The 20,345-nt window shown below is 39.2% G+C and overlaps 2 protein-coding genes across 2 annotated transcripts in view; one reads left to right on the top strand and one right to left on the bottom strand.

The window, feature by feature from the left end:
• The window catches only part of SCAI (suppressor of cancer cell invasion), a 109,959-nt gene that overhangs the window by 49,278 nt on the left and 40,336 nt on the right, over positions 1–20,345 (bottom strand). The window contains exon 3 of the mRNA XM_045562674.1: positions 6,671–6,802. Within this exon, the coding sequence (XP_045418630.1) occupies positions 6,671–6,802 (132 nt within the window). The remainder of the gene's footprint in view (positions 1–6,670; positions 6,803–20,345) is intronic.
• LOC123646050 (heterogeneous nuclear ribonucleoprotein A3-like) lies at positions 1,898–3,204 on the top strand. The gene has a single exon (XM_045562675.1). The coding sequence runs from the start codon at positions 1,898–1,900 to the stop codon at positions 2,912–2,914; it is 1,017 nt and encodes a 338-aa protein (XP_045418631.1). The 3' UTR covers positions 2,915–3,204.

Raw genomic sequence — 20,345 nt, 5'->3', positions numbered from 1 at the left:
AACGACTATATTACAGGGACATCTTTCTTCCAAGCCATGCTTCCATGTTCATGAATATACTAGACAAAACTATTTAAGATTTGCAAAACCTAATTGAGCATTCCCTTGTTTAGCACCAGCATTTTTTTAAACCTATTAGTATATCCAGTTTTTAAATTTAGGTTTAGGCGTGGATCTGTCAGTTTGAGGGCATCGATCAAGCTCAGGCCAATAAGGTTGAGTATTTCCTTCAGGGGAGGACATCTTGGTTATGTCACTATATCAACTCCTTTGTTTATTGACAAGCCAGCAAAGGTTTTCTTGAATGAGAGAGAAAAAAATGTGCAAGAGTACTTGATTCACTTGAAGGCAGGCCCCTATTTATCTCTGTATCCTGCCCCTACCTCTAGCCCAGTGCCTAGAATGGTGCTGGCACATAGAAGGTACTTAGTACATTGTTCCATTCCTAATGATGGCTTAGGAAGCTGAATAGCTTTGAATAATTGTTCCTAGTTTGAATCAGATACATCTCCTCCTCCTGTGAACCAGCTCCAAGGGAGGTATAAAATGGTTACATTTAGTCACAGTGCTATTAATAGTGTTATTTTCTAATGGTACTTTGCTCATAGGAAAAAAGTTTGCCAAATTTTAAATCCCATGTTCCCTCTAGGGTTTTGGAGCCTCACTTGTCCTAGCAAATGTCTTTGACTATCTTGTAGATGTGGAGATACCCATGGGAGCCCTATAGAAGTGGATTCCTCTGAGAATCAGGAGAACAAGTGCAAGAAGCCAGGAAGCCAGCTGCCTCCATTCTTAGGGTCAAGCATTCATCGGTGTTTGGAATCCTTACTCCTATGTTGAGGAAAAACATTTCTGTAGTAGCACTTCCCAAATTATAATCCAATTTATTAACATAGGCTATTATTTTATCTGTCAAAGTTTTTTTGTTTCTGAGTTTTTTTTTTTTTTTTTTAGAGATGGGGATCTCACTCTGTCACCCAGGCCAGAGTACAGTGGCACAATCATAGCTCACTGCAACCTCAAACACCTGGGCTCAGGCAATCCTCCCACTTAGCCTCCTGAGTAGCTGGGACTATAGGTACATGCCACCACACCCAGCTATTTAAAAAAAAATTTATTTTTTTTTGGTATACAGACAGGGTCTTGCTATGTTGCCCAAGTCAGTCTGGAACTCCTGGCCTCAAGTGATCCTCCCACCTTGGCCTCCCAAAGTGCTGGGATTACAGGCATAAGCCACCATGCCCAGCTGGTTTTAATTTGTAGAACCAAAATAATAGACACTAATGAGGTTGTTTTGAGGATTTAATGAATCCTTCAGAGTTCTTAATATATCCTTTTTGTTTTCTCTCTCTATATTCCACCTGAAAGATCTTCAAAACTAACCACAAATACCCTTCCGCTAACCAATCCTTGATCTAGCTTCCACCAAGAATTTAAAAGGGAAAGATATCCTATCTGTGTTTATAATCAAACCTGACAATTAAGATCTTAGAAAGAACTAACTTATATTAATAAGACCAGGTTATACTGACTTTTCTTTTTTCTTTTTTTTTTTTTTTAGGCCGGTCAAGCGAAGCAGTGGGAGTGGAGAAGGAACAAAGGAATCTGTAACTGGTTGTGATCAATGAGTTGTGAACACCACTGCACCTGCACTCGGATCAACCCTGTCCTGATATAATTTGAGTTGTGTCCTTGTAAGAAGAGATCAGGACACACAGAGAAATGACAGGGGCATGCACACACTTAAGAATGACAATGTAAGGACACAGACATCTGCAATCCAAGAGGCTTCAGAAGAAACCAAACTTGGGAAAATGCGTCACATGACGGCTGGTCCCAACTCTTCCTCTTGGTCCTATATTGAACTCGAGTTGGAAGAGGCGAGTCCGGTCTCAAAATGGAGGTAAAGTCGCCACCCGGTCGCCCCCAGCCCGACTTCGGCTGTCGCTGCCGCCGCTGGGGGGAGAAGGGCCATGATCCAAAGGAACCAGAGCAGCTGAGAAAAATGTTTATTGGTGGTCTGAGCTTTGAAACTACAGATGATAGTTTAAGAGAACATTTTGAGAAATGGGGGATACTCACAGATTGTGGAGTAATGAGAGACCCCCAAACGAAACATTCTAGGGGCTTTGGTTTTGTGACTTACTCTTGTGTTGAAGAAGTGGATGCAGCAATGTGTGCTCGACCACACAAGGTTGATGGGCGTGTTGTGGAACCAAAGAGAGCTGTTTCTAGAGACGATTCTGTAAAGCCTGGTGCCCATCTAACAGTGAAGAAAATTTTTGTTGGTGGTATTGAAGATACAGAAGAATATAATTTGAGAGACTACTTTGAAAAGTATGGCAAGATTGAAACCATAGAAGTCATGGAAGACAGGCAGAGTGGAAAAAAGAGAGGATTTGCTTTTGTAACTTTTGATGATCATCATACTGTTGATAAAATTGTTGTTCAAAAATACTACACTATTAATGGGAGTAACTGTGAAGTGAAAAAGGCCCTTTCTAAACAAGAGATGCAGTCTGCTGGATCACAAAGAGGTCGGGGAGGTGGATCTGGCAACTTTGTGGGTCATGGAGGAAACTTTGGAGGTGGTGGAGGTAATTTTGGCTGTGGTGGAAACTTTGGTGGAAGAGGAGGCTATGGTGGTGGAGGTGGTGGCAGCAGAGGTAGTTATGGAGGAGGTGACGGTGGTTACAATGGATTTGGAGGTGATGGTGGCAACTATGGCAGCGGTGCTGGTTATAGTAGTAGAGGGGGCTACGGTGGTAGACCAGGATATGGAAACCAAGGTGGTGCATATGGCGGTGGTGGAGGAGGATATGATGGTTACAATGAAGAAGGAAATTTTGGAGGTAACTATGGTGCTAGTGGGAACTATAATGATTTTGGAAATTATAGTGGACAACAGCAATAAGATTACAGACCCATGAAAGGGGGCAGTTTTGGTGGAAAAAGCTTGGGCAGTCCATATGGTGGTGGTTATGGATCTGGTGGTGGAAGTGGTGGATACGGTAGCAGAAGGTTCTAAAAACAGCAGAAAAGGGCTACAGTTCTTAGCAGGAGAGAGAGCGAGGAGTTGTCAGGAAAGCTGCAGGTTACTTTGAGATAGTCGTCCCAAATGCATTAGAGGAACTATAAAAATCTGCCACAGAAGGAATGATGATCCATAGTCAGAAAAGTTACTGCAGCTTAAACAGGAAACTCTTCTTATTCAGGACGGTCATAGCCACAGTGCAGCTATTGATTAATGCGATGTAGTGTCAATTAGATGTACATTCCTGAGGTCTTTTATCTGTTGCAGCTTTGTCTTTTTCTTTTTCTTTTCATTACATCAGGTATATTGCCCTGTAAATTGTGGTAGTGGTACCAGGAATAAAAAATTAAGAAATTAAAAAAAAAAAAAGAAGAAACCAAACTTGCTGACAATTTGATCTTGGACTTCTAGCCTCCAGACCTGTGAGAAAATAGACTTCTGTTGTTTAAGCCAACAGTCTGTGGTATTTAGTCATGGTAGCCCTAGCAAACTAATACAGTGATATGTTATCTGTCAAATCCAAAAATACAGGGGGTTAGGGACAAATTACCAACAGCCAAAAGACCTGCATGCTATCAGCATCTATGTAGGAAGACAGAGAGGAAGCAAATGAGGACCTCTGATGGACCAGTGAAGAAGAGAACCCCAAAACAGCCAATATGGCTTCATCAGAAAGCACAGTGGGCCATTATGGAAATAGAAGCTAAAACTAGGAGGAATTTTGCCTGAGCCAATAACCACACATAGCTACTGAGTACTTGAAATGTAGCTGATCTGAACTGAAATGGATGTAAGTATAAAATATTCACTGCATTTCAAACAGTTAGTATGAAGAAAGAATGTAAAATATCTCATTAAAAATTTTTGTAGCTGGCCGGGCGTGGTGGCTCACGCCTGTAATCCTAGCACTCTGGGAGGCTGAGGCGGGAGGATCGTTTGAGCTCAGGAGTTCAAGACCAGCCTGAGCAAGAGCGAGACCCCGTCTCTACTAAAAATAGAAAGAAACTGGCTGGGCAACTAAAAATATGAATAGAAAAAATTAGCCGGGCATGGTGACGCATGCCTATAGTCCCAGCTACTCAGGAGGCTGAGGCAGAAGGATTGCCTGAGCCCAGGAGTTTGAGGTTGCTGTGAGCTAGGCTGACACCACGGCACTCTAGCCAGGGTGACAGAGTGGGACTCTGCCTCAAAATAATAATAATAATAATAATAATTTTTGTAGCTGGGCATGGTGGCATGTGCCTGTAGTCCCAAGTACTCAAAGGCAGGAGAATTGCTAGAGCCTAGGAGTTTGAGCCTAGCCTGAGCAACATGGTGAGACCCTGTCTCTTAAAAAAATAATAATGATTTTTCTATGTTGATTACATGATGAAATAAAGTATTTTTGATATACAGACCAAATAAAAATTATTAAAATTAATTTGACTTGTTTCTTTTTATATTTTTTAACGTGGCTAGAAAATTTTAAATTATATTTGTGGCTTACATTAAATTTGAGTCAATGCTTTTCTAGAGCATGCAATCAAGATACTTACTGCACTCTGGTGGCAGTATACCTCAAATGCAAGTCTAATTCTTTTGAGTGGTAAGCCATGTAAAATGAAAGCATGTATCACAAGCTTGTACAGATAGTGTAAGGTACAATTTCTAAAATAATATGCACTTTACTATTACCAGTTTGAAGAACTTGCCTCTAGAAGAATATTAATCTCTGAATAAGGAGAAGGAAGAGGCAGGGAAGGAAGCAAAGAAAAGAAGAAGGGCAGGGCAGGGGAGGGGAAAAGGGATCAATGGAACAAAGCATTAATTTCTTGGCTATCCTCTCCTATTTAAGAATAGGAGCATCCTAAAAATTGGCATCCACAGAAGCATTGTAGATGATTTCTTTCTTAATTTGAATATTGGGAGCATATTTAATAAAAATAATTTCTGTAATTATTTTTACTTAAGACCCTTACATTTCACTTTGATACACTTCCCAATTTAAGAAAAAAAGAAAAAAAATATATATATATATTAAAAAATGGCCTCCAAGGCTTGTTTGGTTTTGTTTATTTGCTCCTCTGGAGTCAAATAATTAGTAACTGGGGGGCCTCTGCTTTTGCAAAGCACCACAAGTTAGGGACAGCACTGATAGACACAGATGTGTTTCTCAAATACATGTCTCAAGATGCTGCCTTATATAATCCCACCAAGTATTCCATTCTGCTTCCACAGTCTTAGTCACCATGGTAACCAGAACCCTGTAAGCACTTGGGCTTTTGAACATTTTCTGACAGTATTCAAAGCTTTTTCTAACATTATTCTTACTTCATTATATTGTAACTACATGCAAGAGCTATTATAAGCAAAACATCATTCATTTTATCCATTTCTTACTCTCTGGACTATGTTTTCTTATGTGGTGAATGGAAAGAAGAGCTAAACTATTGTGCATACATTATAAGAAGGTATTTTCAAACAAGAAAAATATTCCATTAAGATATTCACAGCTGGGAAAATGAAAGGCTCTGACACTTAGATGAACAGTTTAACATAATGTGGAAAGATACACGTGAAGAGTAAAAAGAGAATTTTTTATACCCCAAATGAGACATTATACAAAAAATCTGAAGCCTTTCATGCACTGAAAATGCACTTTTTCACACTGCTCATAGAGAGTTCAAAAGTCCAAGTGAGAGGGAACACAAGGGAGGTTTGTGAGGTGCTGTACGTTCTATTTCTTCATCTGAGTACAGGTCACACGGATGTGCTCAGCTTCTAAAAAACACACTTATAGTACGTGCACTTTTCCACAAGTATATATTATACTTCAATAATAAGTTCAATACCCAGGTCATGAACTGAAGAAAGAGAAAACAAAAGAAAGCTAGCAGGAAGACAAGCCAGGAGGTGGGCAGGAGGGCCCTATGTCAAAAGCTAACACTATTCCAGCTGGATCCCATCTCATCCCATTTCCCCAACCACAACCCCAGTCCAGATCACTACCAATATATTTCTTGTCTTCTATAAGCACTATGATCCTATTCAGACTAACACAAATATGAGGGGATGATAACCAACAAAAATCTTCTCTTAATTATTACCCACCACCCACAAGAATACACAATCAAAGACACAGTTTGACAAAAGCACACATGGCTTCGGCTGCCAGTCTGCTCAGGGCACACATAACTACAGTAAAAATAATACTGTCTAGAACACTCCATCATTACTGTAGTCAACAGATATGTATTGGAAGGAAGGAAGGGAGAGAGGGAAGAAAAAAGAAGCAAGGAAACACATGTACAAAAATTCAACAGGAGGCTCCTCATTTGATCAAATATGCATTCTTAGACTCCTTGGACTTAAATACCCTAATGTGTGTAATCATACGTAAATCAGGTCTGGTGTGAGTAATGTATATAAAACCATCTAACAAAACAGCTCTTTGCAACTATAGTAAAACAATGTAAGTTATCCTCCTTTTCTATTGTTTCTTCATCTAAGAATAAAAAAAGTATCAAAGAAAAAAATCGTGATCACTTCTACTACAGACATTTATGGAACATTCTGTCCACAACTTTCAGAAACTTACCACAGGATATGATAAGTGCAGAACTAGAGAACAGTTTAAAACATCAAGAGTCCACTGACCTTAACCCATTGAATAGTTGCTTAGATTTATCCAGAAGATAACAAAAATCTGTAACTGTTTTCCTCTCTCCCTGTGGGATATCATCTTCAGCACCTCCAGAGGACATGATTTCTTTAAGAGCAAATTCAGTCCTGTAAGAAAACATGTTAATTTATCCAGTAGGTAAAAATAAAAAGAGAAACAGACCTTAGCTATATCATCTGGTTCTTTTCCCAAGACAGAGAATTCTTCTGATTACAATCAAATCATCAAAATAATTCAAGTGTTAAGATTTATGGGAAAATATGTGCCCAAAGTGAATCCAACTACCCTTTAGGCGGTGGTCCCCAACCTTTTTAGCACCAGGGACTGGTTTCATGGAAGACAATTTTTTTCAGGGACAGTAGGGATTGGGGGGAGGTGGAGCTCAGGTGGTGATGCAATCAACTCCTGCTGTGTGGCCCTGTTCCAGAGCCTCGGGGTTAAGGACCACAATTTCAGAGTATACTCTTCCTAAGTAAAAAAAAAAAAAAAAAAGTTGGGCACAGTGGCTCACACCTGTAATCCCAGCACTTTGGGAGGCAGAGGCAGGAGAATTGCTTGAGGCCAGGAGTTCAAGACTAGCCTGAGTAATACAGCAAGACAACCATCTCTACAAAACATTTTAAAAATTACCCAGCCATGGTGGTACTTACCTGTAGTTCTAGCTACCTGGGAGGCTGAGGCAGGAGCATCACTTGTGCCCAGGAGTTCAAGGCTGCAGTGAGCTATAAGTAAAATTATAAAAGCATCTCTCCAGTCCTCTATCTGTATGTATATTTCTATATACATAGAAAGATAGTTGGAATAATGTTCACATAGGGTTAATAACGGCAATTTCCAGGTGGTGAGATGTGGGAAACCTGCATTACTATCATCTTTGAACTTTCTACATTGTTTGAATTCAAAATAATACTCATGTATTGTTTTCCTGAAAATAATGGATATTTCTTAAACCAAAGGCCTAAAATCAAACATGACAAAAATGTTAACATTGTTTAAATTTGATTGGTGGGAATAGAGATGATTATTTTCTATTTTCTTTTTATTTATGTATTTTTCTTTTTAAATTTTTAATTATTATGGATACATAATAGTTGTATATCTTTATAGGGCACATGTGATGTTTTGATACAGGCATACAATGTGAAATAATCTAATCAGGGTAATTCGGGCATCTATCACCTCAGGCATTTATCATTTCTTTGTGTTAGGAACAAACCAATTCCACTCTTTTAGTTATTTTAAAGTATATCCTAACTTATCATTGGTTATAGTCCCTCTGTTATGCTATCAAATATTGTGCATTCTACCTAAATATATTTTTGTATCCATTAACCATCTCCACTTTATCCCCTACTCCGTGCTACCCTTCCCAGCCTCTGGTAACCATCATTATACTCTGTCTCCACAAGATCAACTGTTTTTAACATTTAGCTCCCACATATGAGTAAGAACAAGTGAGATTAGTTTTTCTGTGCTTGGCTTATTTCACTTAATATAATGTTCTACACTTTCATCCATGTTATTACAAATGGCAGGATTGCATTCTTTTTGTGGCTATATAATATTCCATTGTGTATATGTACAAATTTCTTTATCCATTCATCCATTGATGGACATTTAGGTAGATTCCGAATCTCAGCTATTGTGAATAGTGGCTACAATAATCATGGAAGTGCGGATATCTTTTCAATATACTGAATTCCACTCCTTTAGATATATGCCCAGCAGTGGGATTGCTGGGTCATATGATAGTCCTATTTTTAGTTTTTTCATGAACCTCCATACTGTTTTCTATAGTGGTTACACTAATTTACATTTCCACCTAAAATGTACAAGGGTTCTCCTTTCTCCACTTCCTCATCAGCATTTCTTATTGTCTGTCTTTTTGATAAAAGCCATTCTAATTGAGGTGAGATGATATCTCACTGTAGTTTAGATTTGCATTTCTCTGATATCTAATGATGCTGAGCATTTTTTCACATACCTGTTTGCCATTTGTATGTCTTCTTTTGAGAAATGTCTATTCAGATCTTTTGCCCATTTGTAATTAGATTATTTGATTTTTTTCCTAATGAGTTGTTGGAGATCCTTATATTGTCTAGTAATTAATCCATTGTCAGATGGGTAGTTTGCAAATATTTTCTCCCATTCTGTGGGTTGTCTCTTCACTTTGTTGATGTTTCCTTTGCTGTGCAGAAGCTTCTTAGTTTGATGTGATCCCATCTGTCCAATTTTGCTTTGGTTGCCTATGCTTTGGGAGTATGACTCAAGAAGTCCTTATCCAGAACAATGTCCTGAAGTGCTTCCCTAGTGTTTTCTTTTAGCAGTTTTATAGCTTTAGGTCTTAGATTTAAGTCTTTAATCCATTCTGATTTGATTTTTGTATATGATGAAAGATAAGGGTCTAGTTTCATTCTTCTGAATATGCACATCCAGTTTTCCCAGCACCATTTATTCAAGAGACTGTCCTTTCCCCACTGTACATTCTTGGCACTTCTGTCCAAGATAAGTTCACCATAGGTGTGGGGATTTATTTCTGGGTTCTCTGTTCTGTCAGTCTATGTGTCTGGTTTTTTTTTTTTTTTGAGACAGAGTCTTGCTCTTTTTGCCCTGGCTAGAGTGCCGTGGCATCAGCCTAGCTCACAGCAACCTCAAACTATCCTTCTGCCTCAGCCTCCCAAGTAGCTGGCACTACAGGCATGTGCCACCATGCCCGGCTAATTTTTTTCTATATATATTTTAGCTGTCCAAATCATTTCTTTCTATTTTTAGTAGAGACGGGGTCTCGCTCTTGCTCAGGCTGGTCTCGAACTTCTGACCTCAAGCAATCCTCCCGCCTCGGCCTCCCAAAGTGCTAGGATTAAGGCATGAGCCACCGCGCCCGGCCTATTTGGTTTTTTTTTTTTTTGAGACAGAGTCTCGCTGTGTTGCCCGGGCCAGAGTGAGTGCCGTGGTGTCAGCCTAGCTCACAGCAACCTCAAACTCCTGGGCTTAAGCGATCCTACTGCCTCAGCCTCCCCAGTAGCTGGGACTACAGGCATGCGCCACCATGCCCGGCTAATTTTTTTTATATATATATTTTAGTTGGCCAGATAATTTCTTTCTATTTTTTTAGTAGAGACGGGGTCTCGCTCTTGCTGAGGCTAGTCTCGAACTCCTGACCTCGAGCAATCCACCCGCCTTGGCCTCCCAGAGTGCTAGGATTACAGGCGTGAGCCACCGCGCCCGGCCTATGTATTTGTTTTTTTAGCAGTACCATTCTGTTTTGGTTAATACAGCTCTGCAGTATAATTTGAGGTCAGGTAATGTGAGTCCTCCAGTTTTTTTCTTTTTGCTCAGGATCGCTTTGGCTTTGGACATTCTGGGTCTTTTATGGTTCCACATAAATTTTAGGGTTATTTTTTCTATTTCTTTGAAGAATGTCATTGGTATTTTGATGGGGATTGTATAGAATTTGTAGATTGCTTTGGGCAGTATGGACATTTTAACAATATTGATTCTTCTAATCTATGAGGATGGAATATCTTTTAATTTTTTGTGTCCCCTTCAATTTCTTTCATCAATGTTTTATACCTTTGATTATAGAGATCTTTTACTTCTTTGGTTAAGTTTATTCCTAGGTATTTTATTTATAGCTATTGTAAATGGGATTACTTTCTTGGTTTCTTTTTCAGATTGTTTACTGTTGGCATATAGAAATGCTACTGGTTTTTTTTTTTTTTTTTTTTGAGACAGAGTCTCACTCTGTTGCCCAGGCTAGAGTGCAGTGATGTCATCATAGTTCACTGCAACCTCAAACTCCAGGGCTCAAGTGATCCTCCTGCCTCAGCCTCTGGAATAACTGAGACTACAGGAGTGGGCCACCATGCCCAGCTAATTTTTCTATTTTTTGTAGAGACGGGGTCTTCCTCTTGCTCAGGCTGGTCTTGAACTCCTGCTCTCAAGTGATCCTCCTGCCTCAGCCTTCCAGAGTGCTAGGATTACAGGCATGAGCCACCGTGCTCAGCCTCTTATTCTTAATTTAGTTACTAATAACTTCACCTGTAGTTCAGACTACCTCAAGTATATAAACCAAGTTTGCTGCTGCAGATTGAATCATTCAATAAAAATGATACTGCTTCTGAGACTTCTCTTCTTTTATCCATTTCCAAAGCCTGAAACTAAAAACCTTAAGCTATTTATAGTACTATAACCTTCGAGAATATGGGAAAAAGCAGGAAAAGGTTATACAATGCAATCTTCTTAAGATGTACTTTGCTCAAATTAAATAGCCTCAAAACATGCCCCAAAGCAGAGTAACCCACATAAAAATGACAGCACAAAGGATAATATAATTATTTAGCTTCCTAATACTCAAAATGCGATCTGCAGAGCAGCAGCAGCAGCATCAACCCAGAGTTTAATAGAAAGGCAGAACCTCAGGCCCCACCCCAGACCTACTAAATCAGAATCTGCATTTTAACAAGTTCTCCAGATGATTTGTATGCACATTAAGTCTGAAGCAGTGACCTAGCTGTTTTTATATTAACTTACTTGAAGCTGAAGTTTAGTGGGGTGTGTTCCTATAGAGAATAAGATTCTTACATACTTAGGGAGATGTAGTAAAAACTGTATAATTACAAAATAGCCACAGGGTAAGATAAATATTAATGGAATCCACCTCTACCACCCCCCAAAAAAACTAACTACAATCTTATGAAACCAATCCCAAAGATGAGACATATGTCATATTTTAAAAGCAAGCTGAGAAACCCAAGTATTCATTTATAATGGATTCCTCCCATTAAGAAAGGAGAATTAACTCTCCTAGTAAAGAGTAAAGCTGGTCTGAAGAGCAAAAAGCTGTGGTTCCTAAACCTGACTGATTACCCTGGAATGATTATTTTTTAAAGATACAGATTCCTAGGGCTTACTACCAGATATTCTGATTCAGGAAGAGTGGGATTCTGTATTTTTAAAAAACCATCTTAGCCATTTCTGATGATCAGTCCCATATGAAAATCACTGTCCCAATAGGATGAAAAAAAAAAGATACTGTTTTCTAATTACTTTTAAAATAATAGATATGCATTTGGCCTATTTCCAATAACTGATATGTAAATGACTACAATAAGGGACTAATAAGTGCTGGAAAACAAAGTTGAGATAAAAGCTAGATAATGTATTCTCAATTATCCATACCTAGAAAAAATTTTGGTTAGCCTAGTCAGCAATCATGGAATGTCCTGGAAGAAATGAATAATTTCTGAGTGTCTAGATTTGAACTCAGTTCTGGAATGATTACAAGTAACAACCCTCTTCAGCACAATAGTGTACATAGTAGGAGCTTGGAAATATTTTTATAATGAATAAAGGATGAACACTATAGAATTTTATGAAATATCTTCTAGGTAAGTTACACATCCCTATGCAAGACAAGACTGCATAAAAGGACTCGCTAATGGTCTGGATTTCAAGAAAGAAGAAAGCAAAGAAGTAGAAGACAGGCAGGAAAAAGAAGAGAAAGAGTCTTGTAATACAAGTCTACTAAAAAAAATTAATTAAAAAGAGGAGAAGAACAGGAGGAGGAGGAAGACGAGGAAGAAGAAGAGAAGAAAGAAGAAGATGAAGAAGAAGATTTTTCCCAAGAATTTTAGCAACAACCTAATGGGCTATTTCATGAATCTGTCTATTTCTTTTCATCTCCACTGTCACTATCCTAATCTAAGTCAGTATCACACATTTTGGAGCCTCATGACGTGTTCTCCCCACTTCTACTCTCAAATCTCTACTCCACTCTTGACACAGCAACCAGAGTGACCTTTTTAAAGGCCTTTGAGATGAAGCCAGAGATTCACATATGGACAGGTTCAGAAATCACTCCTCCAACAGATACAATACCAGGGTTCAGACATGGCAGCAACAGCATCCTGAACCACACTCCTCCAGTGACATGACTTTGGCAATGATCCCAGATCTTTGGATTCCCTTGGTTCCTACCAGTATTCTGAAGGAGATTCTCCAGACTTTCCATCAGTCCTGTGATGTACTTGACAACCTTCCAATAAATTCCTTTTCTGCTTAAAGTGGCTGGAATTAGGGTCTGTAATTTTCAACCAAGAACGTTTCCTGGAACAATGCCATTTCTTTGTTTTTTAATGATCTGTCACTCACTAAACTTAGCCGTCCAGAATGGTGGTAATTAAAAAGCTGAAATTCTAAAGATCTTTCACATCACCAACCTCTTGAAAACAGCTTTCAAAGTGAACACTTAGTTTTATTTATTACTCAATTAAATCCAACCCTCTACCTACTGTGCTTGCACCTGGACAGCTAAATATGGCTGAAGAAAACACACATAATCACAGTCACTGTTCTCACTTTCAATTCACAACCTTAGAATGGGCCCTCCCACTACATCCCCTAGTCTGCTCCCTTTTTACTTCCTAGAGCACTATCTCACACTTTCTCCTCTCTCCTCAAACATCCAACATCCAACCTCATTTCACCATCCTCACTTTTCAGCTAATGGCAACTGTTTTATATTTCAATGAAATATAAGGAGGCAATCAGTAAAGATCTTCCACACATGCCCAGCCACATATATGCCAATCTACTTGCATCTGTGGCCATATATAGTACTGTCTTCCCTTGATTGAACTATGTTCCTATTTAAAGCCAACCCCTCCATTCAAGCATTAGCCCTTATATTCCCCACTGTTATTCAAGGTCATCAGCCCAGCTGCTGTCCTTTTCCTACAGCATAGCATCACCAATGGGCCCCTCTGTATTGGATAACTATTATCAGCATTGCAAACAGGCTGCAGTACCTCTCAACTTAAAACCCTTTTCCCACCTCACATGCTCCCCTAGCTTTCATGCTGTTTCTCTACTCTCCTTCACAGCTTAACTTTTTAAAAGACTTGTCTACAGAGCTATCTCCAATCCTCCCCCTATTCTCTCTCAAACACATACCAATACACTTTGTTCCCATCACACCACTGAAGCACTGCTTGTCAATACTAACACTCCACACTGGTAAATCCAATGGGCAATTCTCAGTCTTCATCTTAGGTTACTTATCAACACAGTTGATCATTTTCCTCTTCTTGAAACACTCCTATTTGTCTTCTCAGATACCATTTTCTCCTCTTACTTCACTGGCTGCTCCTTCCCAAGTCTCCACTGATGGTTCACCTCATGACCCAACCTCAAAACGCTGGAGTGCCCTGAGCTCAGACCTCTGAGATGGTCCCTTCTCCACTCAGCCCATAGGTGACAGCATGCACTCTCAAGGCTTTAAACACCAACCATACACTCACAAGTCCCAAACTTTTAAACCTACACACTGGACCTCTCCCCTAAATTCCAGTCTCCATTTTCCAGCTACCTATTTGCTATCTCCATCTGGATGTCTAATTATAAGTCCAAACTCAGCAGATCCAAAACTTAATCCCAACTATTCCCCCAAAACGCCTACTCTATTCACAGTTTTCCCCTTTTCAGTTAAGGCAACTCCATTCTTCCAGTTGTTGAGGTATGGTTCATTCCCAATATAGCAAACAAGGTGATACCTTCAAAATATGTCAGATTCTATCATTTCTCAGCTCAAAATCTTCACATCATTTCCTGTCTCACTCTGAGAAGGTCCCAAAGTTTTTACAATGGCTTATAAGGAGGTCTCATATGATCTGCCCACCACTACTATATGCAAGACTTTATCTCCTACTATCCTTCATTCTACTATTCTCACTCACTCTAGCCACTCTGGCCTCCTCGCTGACTCAAACACACCCACATACTAGACATTCCTGCCACAGGGTTATCTTGGCATTTGCTGTAATCTCAGCTTGGAATGCCCTTCCCCAAAATATCTGCATAGCTAGTTCCATCATTTCACTCATATCTCTGGTCAAATCACCTTAAAGCATCAGAGAAGCTTTCCCTGACCACCCTAAATAAAACAGTAACATCCCTCCTTATACTGCATTATTTATCTCCAAAGTAATCCCATCTGACATATTATAAATTTACTTATTAATTTATTGTCTGTCTCCAAATATAATTTATTGTCTGTCTCCAAATATAACACAAATTCCATGAGGGGAGGGACTTTTTTTTTTTATATTTCCCTACCTCCAGTGTCTAGAAAGAGCCTGGCACATAGTAACTGTTTAGGCAATTCTCAATGATACTAAGCAAACTTTAGCTTTTTAAATTATAAAATGGATATATAATATGTATTAATTATCTTAACACACACAAGTTTGTAACAGCCATAGAGATGTGCCACTCAGATCTCCCTCCGAGGAAGGACTTGGTGGGAATGCTGTCAGCACCTGCAAAGATCACCCCTGCAGAGCTGCCTTACCCAAGGCCACATCCTTCCCGAGGTGCCCATACCCAGTGACCAATGGAGACAAGGGTATAAATGGTCCAGCCATTTCAGCCTAATGCAGGACAACTCTAAAAGGCCACTTTAGCTCCAGAGCTCCCTATGGAGCCAGTAAAGAGTGTTGTTCAGGACTGCATCATAGCTCAACTTTTCCTCCTGTCAAATCCTGCTTCTTTCCTATCCCTTCCACAGTTGTTGAACTAAGGGTACTCCTTAAAATCCTGTACACTAAATTCTGTCTCAAATTCTGCTTCCTGAAGACTCTAACCTGTCACACAGTTCAAACAAAAAAAATACATGCTTGTTGTTAAAACTAAAAAACAAGGCATATCCCTATAAAATAGAAAATGAACATCCCTATAATAGTCTTACAATATGTGTTTTCTCCTACAGAAATGGTTGCATAATAACAGTCTCCTATTTTTTTTTTTTTTTTTTTTGAGACAGAGTCTCACTTTGTTGCCCGGGCTAGAGTGAGTGTCGTGGTGTCAGCCTAGCTCACAGCAACCTCAAACTCCTGGGCTTAAGCGATCCTACTGCCTCAGCCTCCCAAGTAGCTGGGACTACAGGCATGCGCCACTGTGTCCAGCTAATTTTTTTCTATATATATTTTTAGTTGGCCAGATAATTTCTTTCTATTTTTAGTAGAGACAGGGTCTCCCTCAGGCTGGTCTCGAACTCCTGACCTCGAGCGATCCACCCGCCTCGGCCTCCCAGAGGGCTAGGATTACAGGCATGAGCCACCGCGCCCGGCCAACAGTCTCCTATTTTTTTTTTTCAGACAGAGTTTTGCTCTGTTGCCCAAGCTACAGTGCAGTGTCATGATCATAGCTCACTGCAACCTCAAACTCCTGGGCTTAAGCAATCCTCCTGACTCAGCCTCCTGAGTAGCTGGGACTATAGGTGCACACCACCACACCCAGCTATTTTGTTAATTTTTGTAGAAACAGGGTCTCAAACTCCTGACCTCAAGTGATCCTCCCACCTCAGCCCTCCCAAAGTGCTAGGATTACAGGTGTGAGCTACTGTGCCCAGCCAGAGTCTCCCATATTTTTAACTGGGCATAAGGCCAACCAGAATAAATACTATTCTTCCTTGCATCAAGGTGTGGCCAAGTAACTAAATTATGGCCAATGAGACTCAAGCTAAAGTGATGTAACTTACAGAACTCATCCTTTGAGGAATTAACGTGCTCACTTCCCACTGACTTTTCCCTCTTTTTTCTAATGGGAATTATGGATACAATATTGAGCATCTTAGATCATGCAGATGAGGGCAATAATCTAGTGATGACAAAGCAATAAGACAGAGGAGTTGGGAATCTCTGTGGAGCCACCATACTACCCCTGGACAGTTTAAACTGTATTACCATATGAGAAAGAAAGAAACCCCTATCTTGTTTAAATCTCTATAACTTGGGTGATAGCTACAATTGCTGTCAGTGCTTTGCCCACATCTCCTCCCAACCCTGTGTTCTCACTCCCAACAGCCAGCACCTGCAGGTCTTTGTAGAAGGGCTACCCTCAGTCCGCCAGCACTTCCTGGGTATTTACGCATTCCTCCCCAGCAGGGATGGTCCTTAAGCAATGACCAATGGGTATGAAAGTACAGGCCAGATGTGGTGGCTCATGCCTATGATGCGCACTTTGGAAGGCTGAGCCGAGGAGAATTGCTTGAGCCCAGGTGTTCGAGACCAGCATGGGCAACATAGCAAGACCCCATCTCTACAAAATAATTTTTTAAAAAATTAGCAGGGCAGCGTGACATTTACCTATAGTCCCCAGCTACCTGGGAGGCTAAGGTGGGAGGATCACCTGAGCCTAGGAGTTCAAAGCTGCAGTGAGCAACAATGCACTCCAGCCTGGGCAAAAGAGTGAGACCCTGTCTCTAAAAAAAAAAAAAAAGAAAGAAAAAGAAAGCATAAGGGCTCTAAGGACTCTACTATCTTTCTTTGGTCCCTGTTAGTGACAACTCTTAGATATAAGCTCCAGAACTCCCCTGGAGTACCAAGCCAAAGCTGTCCACCTTGCGGCTTTGCTTGACACCACACCCTTGATACCAGCCTCCTTCTCTTGTCTCAGTCCCACCCTCTACCAGGTTTCCCAGAGACTCTTCCTAGTAAGTCACTTTCCCATAAATCTTTGTCTCAAGTTCGGCGTCTGAGGAACACATCCTGAGGCAGTACCCTACTTCCACCTCTCCCCCAGGGTACACAGTCAACAACTGTTAACCATTCCAAACCTTTTTCTTTGCATAATCAAACGTGGTTCTCTGAAATGAAAACGAAATTGTATAATATAAACTATGCAACTTGCCTTAATCACTTAAAATATTTCATGGACTACATTTTAGGACAATAAAATATATACACATTTCTTTATTTTTCAAGATGCACGACCGCCTATAATTTAAGGTCTAAACAAATATCAAAAACATTTTGGAGGAGAGAAGTAGAGAAAGAGTTTCAAAAGGGTGGAAAACTTCTTTGGTTCATTCCTATAGTTCTGCTCATCAATAAGAAAAGAAAGATTATATTATATATATATACATTGACTTCTAGGAACAACGAAAAAAAGCAATGCAGAATTTGCTAAAAGTAGATAAATTGTATCATTTTTTCTTCTAGTTATTTAAACTCCTAAAAGAGTTTAAAAGGCTGAAATACATTAATATATATGTATAGGTAATCTATAATATATTAATACTTAGATATGTAAATATGCTTAGATACATATAAAATTCATATCAAAAATCAAGATGTTCTTCCACAGAGTCTTGTTTAAAGAGGCAGGAAGAAGAGAGAGAAGAATTGTACAAAAGCTTCTCTAACTCCTATTAGAATGTTGGTGTTTCCAAGAAATAACCTTTGGGCAAAACATATTCTGGATATTTTAGAAGGGTATGTTACTGGAAATACACCTACATTTCAAGGAAGAAGAGATTACAGATGTTTTGTGAACCTCCAAGAGTTAAAATGACAGTCAATAAGCAATAGAAATTTCAGTATTTCAACACTATTAAGAATATAAACATATTTATAATATAATTAAAATATATTAGTGATCTCTTATTGAATTGTAAATCTAGATTACAAGTATAAAAGAGACTTAATAAAACAGCATAACATTTACTTTCCACAAAATGACTATACTGGTGCATAAAATCAAACAGAGGCTTTGGAAAGAGAAACTTTCATAAGTAACACGATTGTTTCACTCTCATTTCGATCTGTTAACACAGCAAACATTTTGGCAGGCCAGTAACCTGTAACATTATAATTTAAGAATGTTAAGATGAGGTATGGCAGCAAGATGCAGTCACACTGCTGGTAAATTAAGAAATGGAGGAGGTGAGATGTGGGCGAGAACTTCTATGGTAGTGTTTTTCCTATTTGTGAACTGCAAAAGGAAGTCTCCAATCTACTTATTAAACTTTCAGCCTGTCTGAAGTAATAGCTATTATGCCAAAAGCAATTACACAGTCTAGAACTGGAGAGGTTTTGTTGTTGTTATTTTAGCAGAAGTCAGATAATTCCTGGGTTTGATTGTATGTGCCCTAATCCCTTAATCAACAAGTACATCTATAACATCAAAATTCTCCCTCTTGCTTCCACTTCTTCTCAGTTGGAAAATCACAGATTTGGAAAAAACATTACCCTAGATAAGTGTGTCCAAAATTGTCTTTAATGCAAATGTTTTTGGACAATTTTAAAACAGAATTTACTTGTAAGGGATGTTGCTGAGAAGAGAAGTGATTTTGTTGAGATGTAGAAAAGCATTTATTTGAAGTTTATTTCTGATACTGTTGGCTACATTCTTGACATCCTTTAAGAATACATATTCATATCCAGGAAAAAACAGAGGAAACTGATATGCAAATACTTCCCCAAATTAAACTATGATGTAATTCCTATAGAATTGTGTTATGAAAGGAATCACTTTTTTAAAACAAATATACACCTTATGTTTGAATAAAAAAATATGAATTATCATTGGTACCTTGGCTTAGGCTCTGGCCGGACTTGAATGTTCTGAACTTTTGGGGTGAGTAATGAATGCGGGGAAGTTACATACCAGTCAATAAGGCATGTTAAATTCTACTTTCTTTCTCTATGAACTTATCTACTCTAGGTACCTCACATAAATTAAATCATATAATATTTGTCCTTTTGTATCTAGCTTATTCATTTAGCATGTCTTCAAGTTTCATCCACGTTGTAGCATATGTCAGAATTTCATTCCTTTTAGCAGCTAAATAATGTTCCACTGTATATATTTATCACATTTTGTTTATCTGCTCATCTATCGATGGACATTTGGGTTGTTTGCAATTTTTGGTTATTATGAATAATGCTATGAACATTGGTGTACAAATCTGTTTAGATCCCCACTTCTGATTCATTTGGGCATATACCCAAAAGGTGAATTGCTGGACTGGATCATGTGATAATTCTGTTAAATGTTTCAAGAAACAACCATTCTCTAACGTAAGATTTTAAAGTACAAATATCGGTGTATTCTACAGATCTATGAGAAGTAGCTCTTACCTCTTGTATTGATTGCTTGCATGGCCTATATTTACCTTATAACTTGCAATATACATGTCAGAAATAGCCCAGGTTTTCACATTTGGAAGACTAAACAGTTTAGATTTTCTTTTGAGGATTTTTTTTTTTTTTTGAGACAGAGTCTCACTCTGTTGCCCAGGCTAGAGTGCCGTGGTATTAGCCTAGCTCACAGCAACCTCAAACTCCTGGGCTCAAGCAATCCTCCTGCCTCAGCCTCCCGAGTAGCTGGGACCACAAGCATGCGCCACCATGCCCGGCTAATTTTTCTCTATATATTTTTAGCTGTCTATATAATTTCTTTCTATTTTTTAGTAGAGACAGGGTCTCGCTCTTGTTCAGGCTGGTCTCAAACTCCTAAGCTCAAACAATCCTCCCACCTCGGCCTCCCAGAGTGCTAGGATTACAGGCATGAGCCACCGCGTCCGGCCGAGGATTTTTCAGATTTTAATAAACTATGTACCATGACTTTCTAAGAGGGGATAGATTGAGCTGTTATTCAAATGTCTTGGTTTTGTTGAAGAGTATCTTGTAGGAACATACTGATCTACAGCAAGATTTCAACTGCAACACTATCAACACTGGAGACCAGATCATTCGTTGAGGTGGGGGCCGTCCTGTACATTCTGAGACGCTGAGCAGCATCCCTGGCCTCTAAACACCAGATACCAGTAGCACACCCTATACCTTGTGACAAACAAAAATGTCTCCA

The sequence above is a fragment of the Lemur catta genome, chromosome 10 (assembly GCF_020740605.2).
Source record: "Lemur catta isolate mLemCat1 chromosome 10, mLemCat1.pri, whole genome shotgun sequence".
Taxonomy (NCBI): domain Eukaryota; kingdom Metazoa; phylum Chordata; class Mammalia; order Primates; family Lemuridae; genus Lemur; species Lemur catta.
This window is presented reverse-complemented; position numbering and strand designations above follow the sequence as displayed.

Bases quoted from the DNA above. Each gene is read 5' to 3' on its own strand.
- LOC123646050 (XM_045562675.1), top strand. From the start codon at position 1,898: ATGGAGGTAAAGTCGCCACCCGGTCGCCCCCAGCCCGACTTCGGCTGT.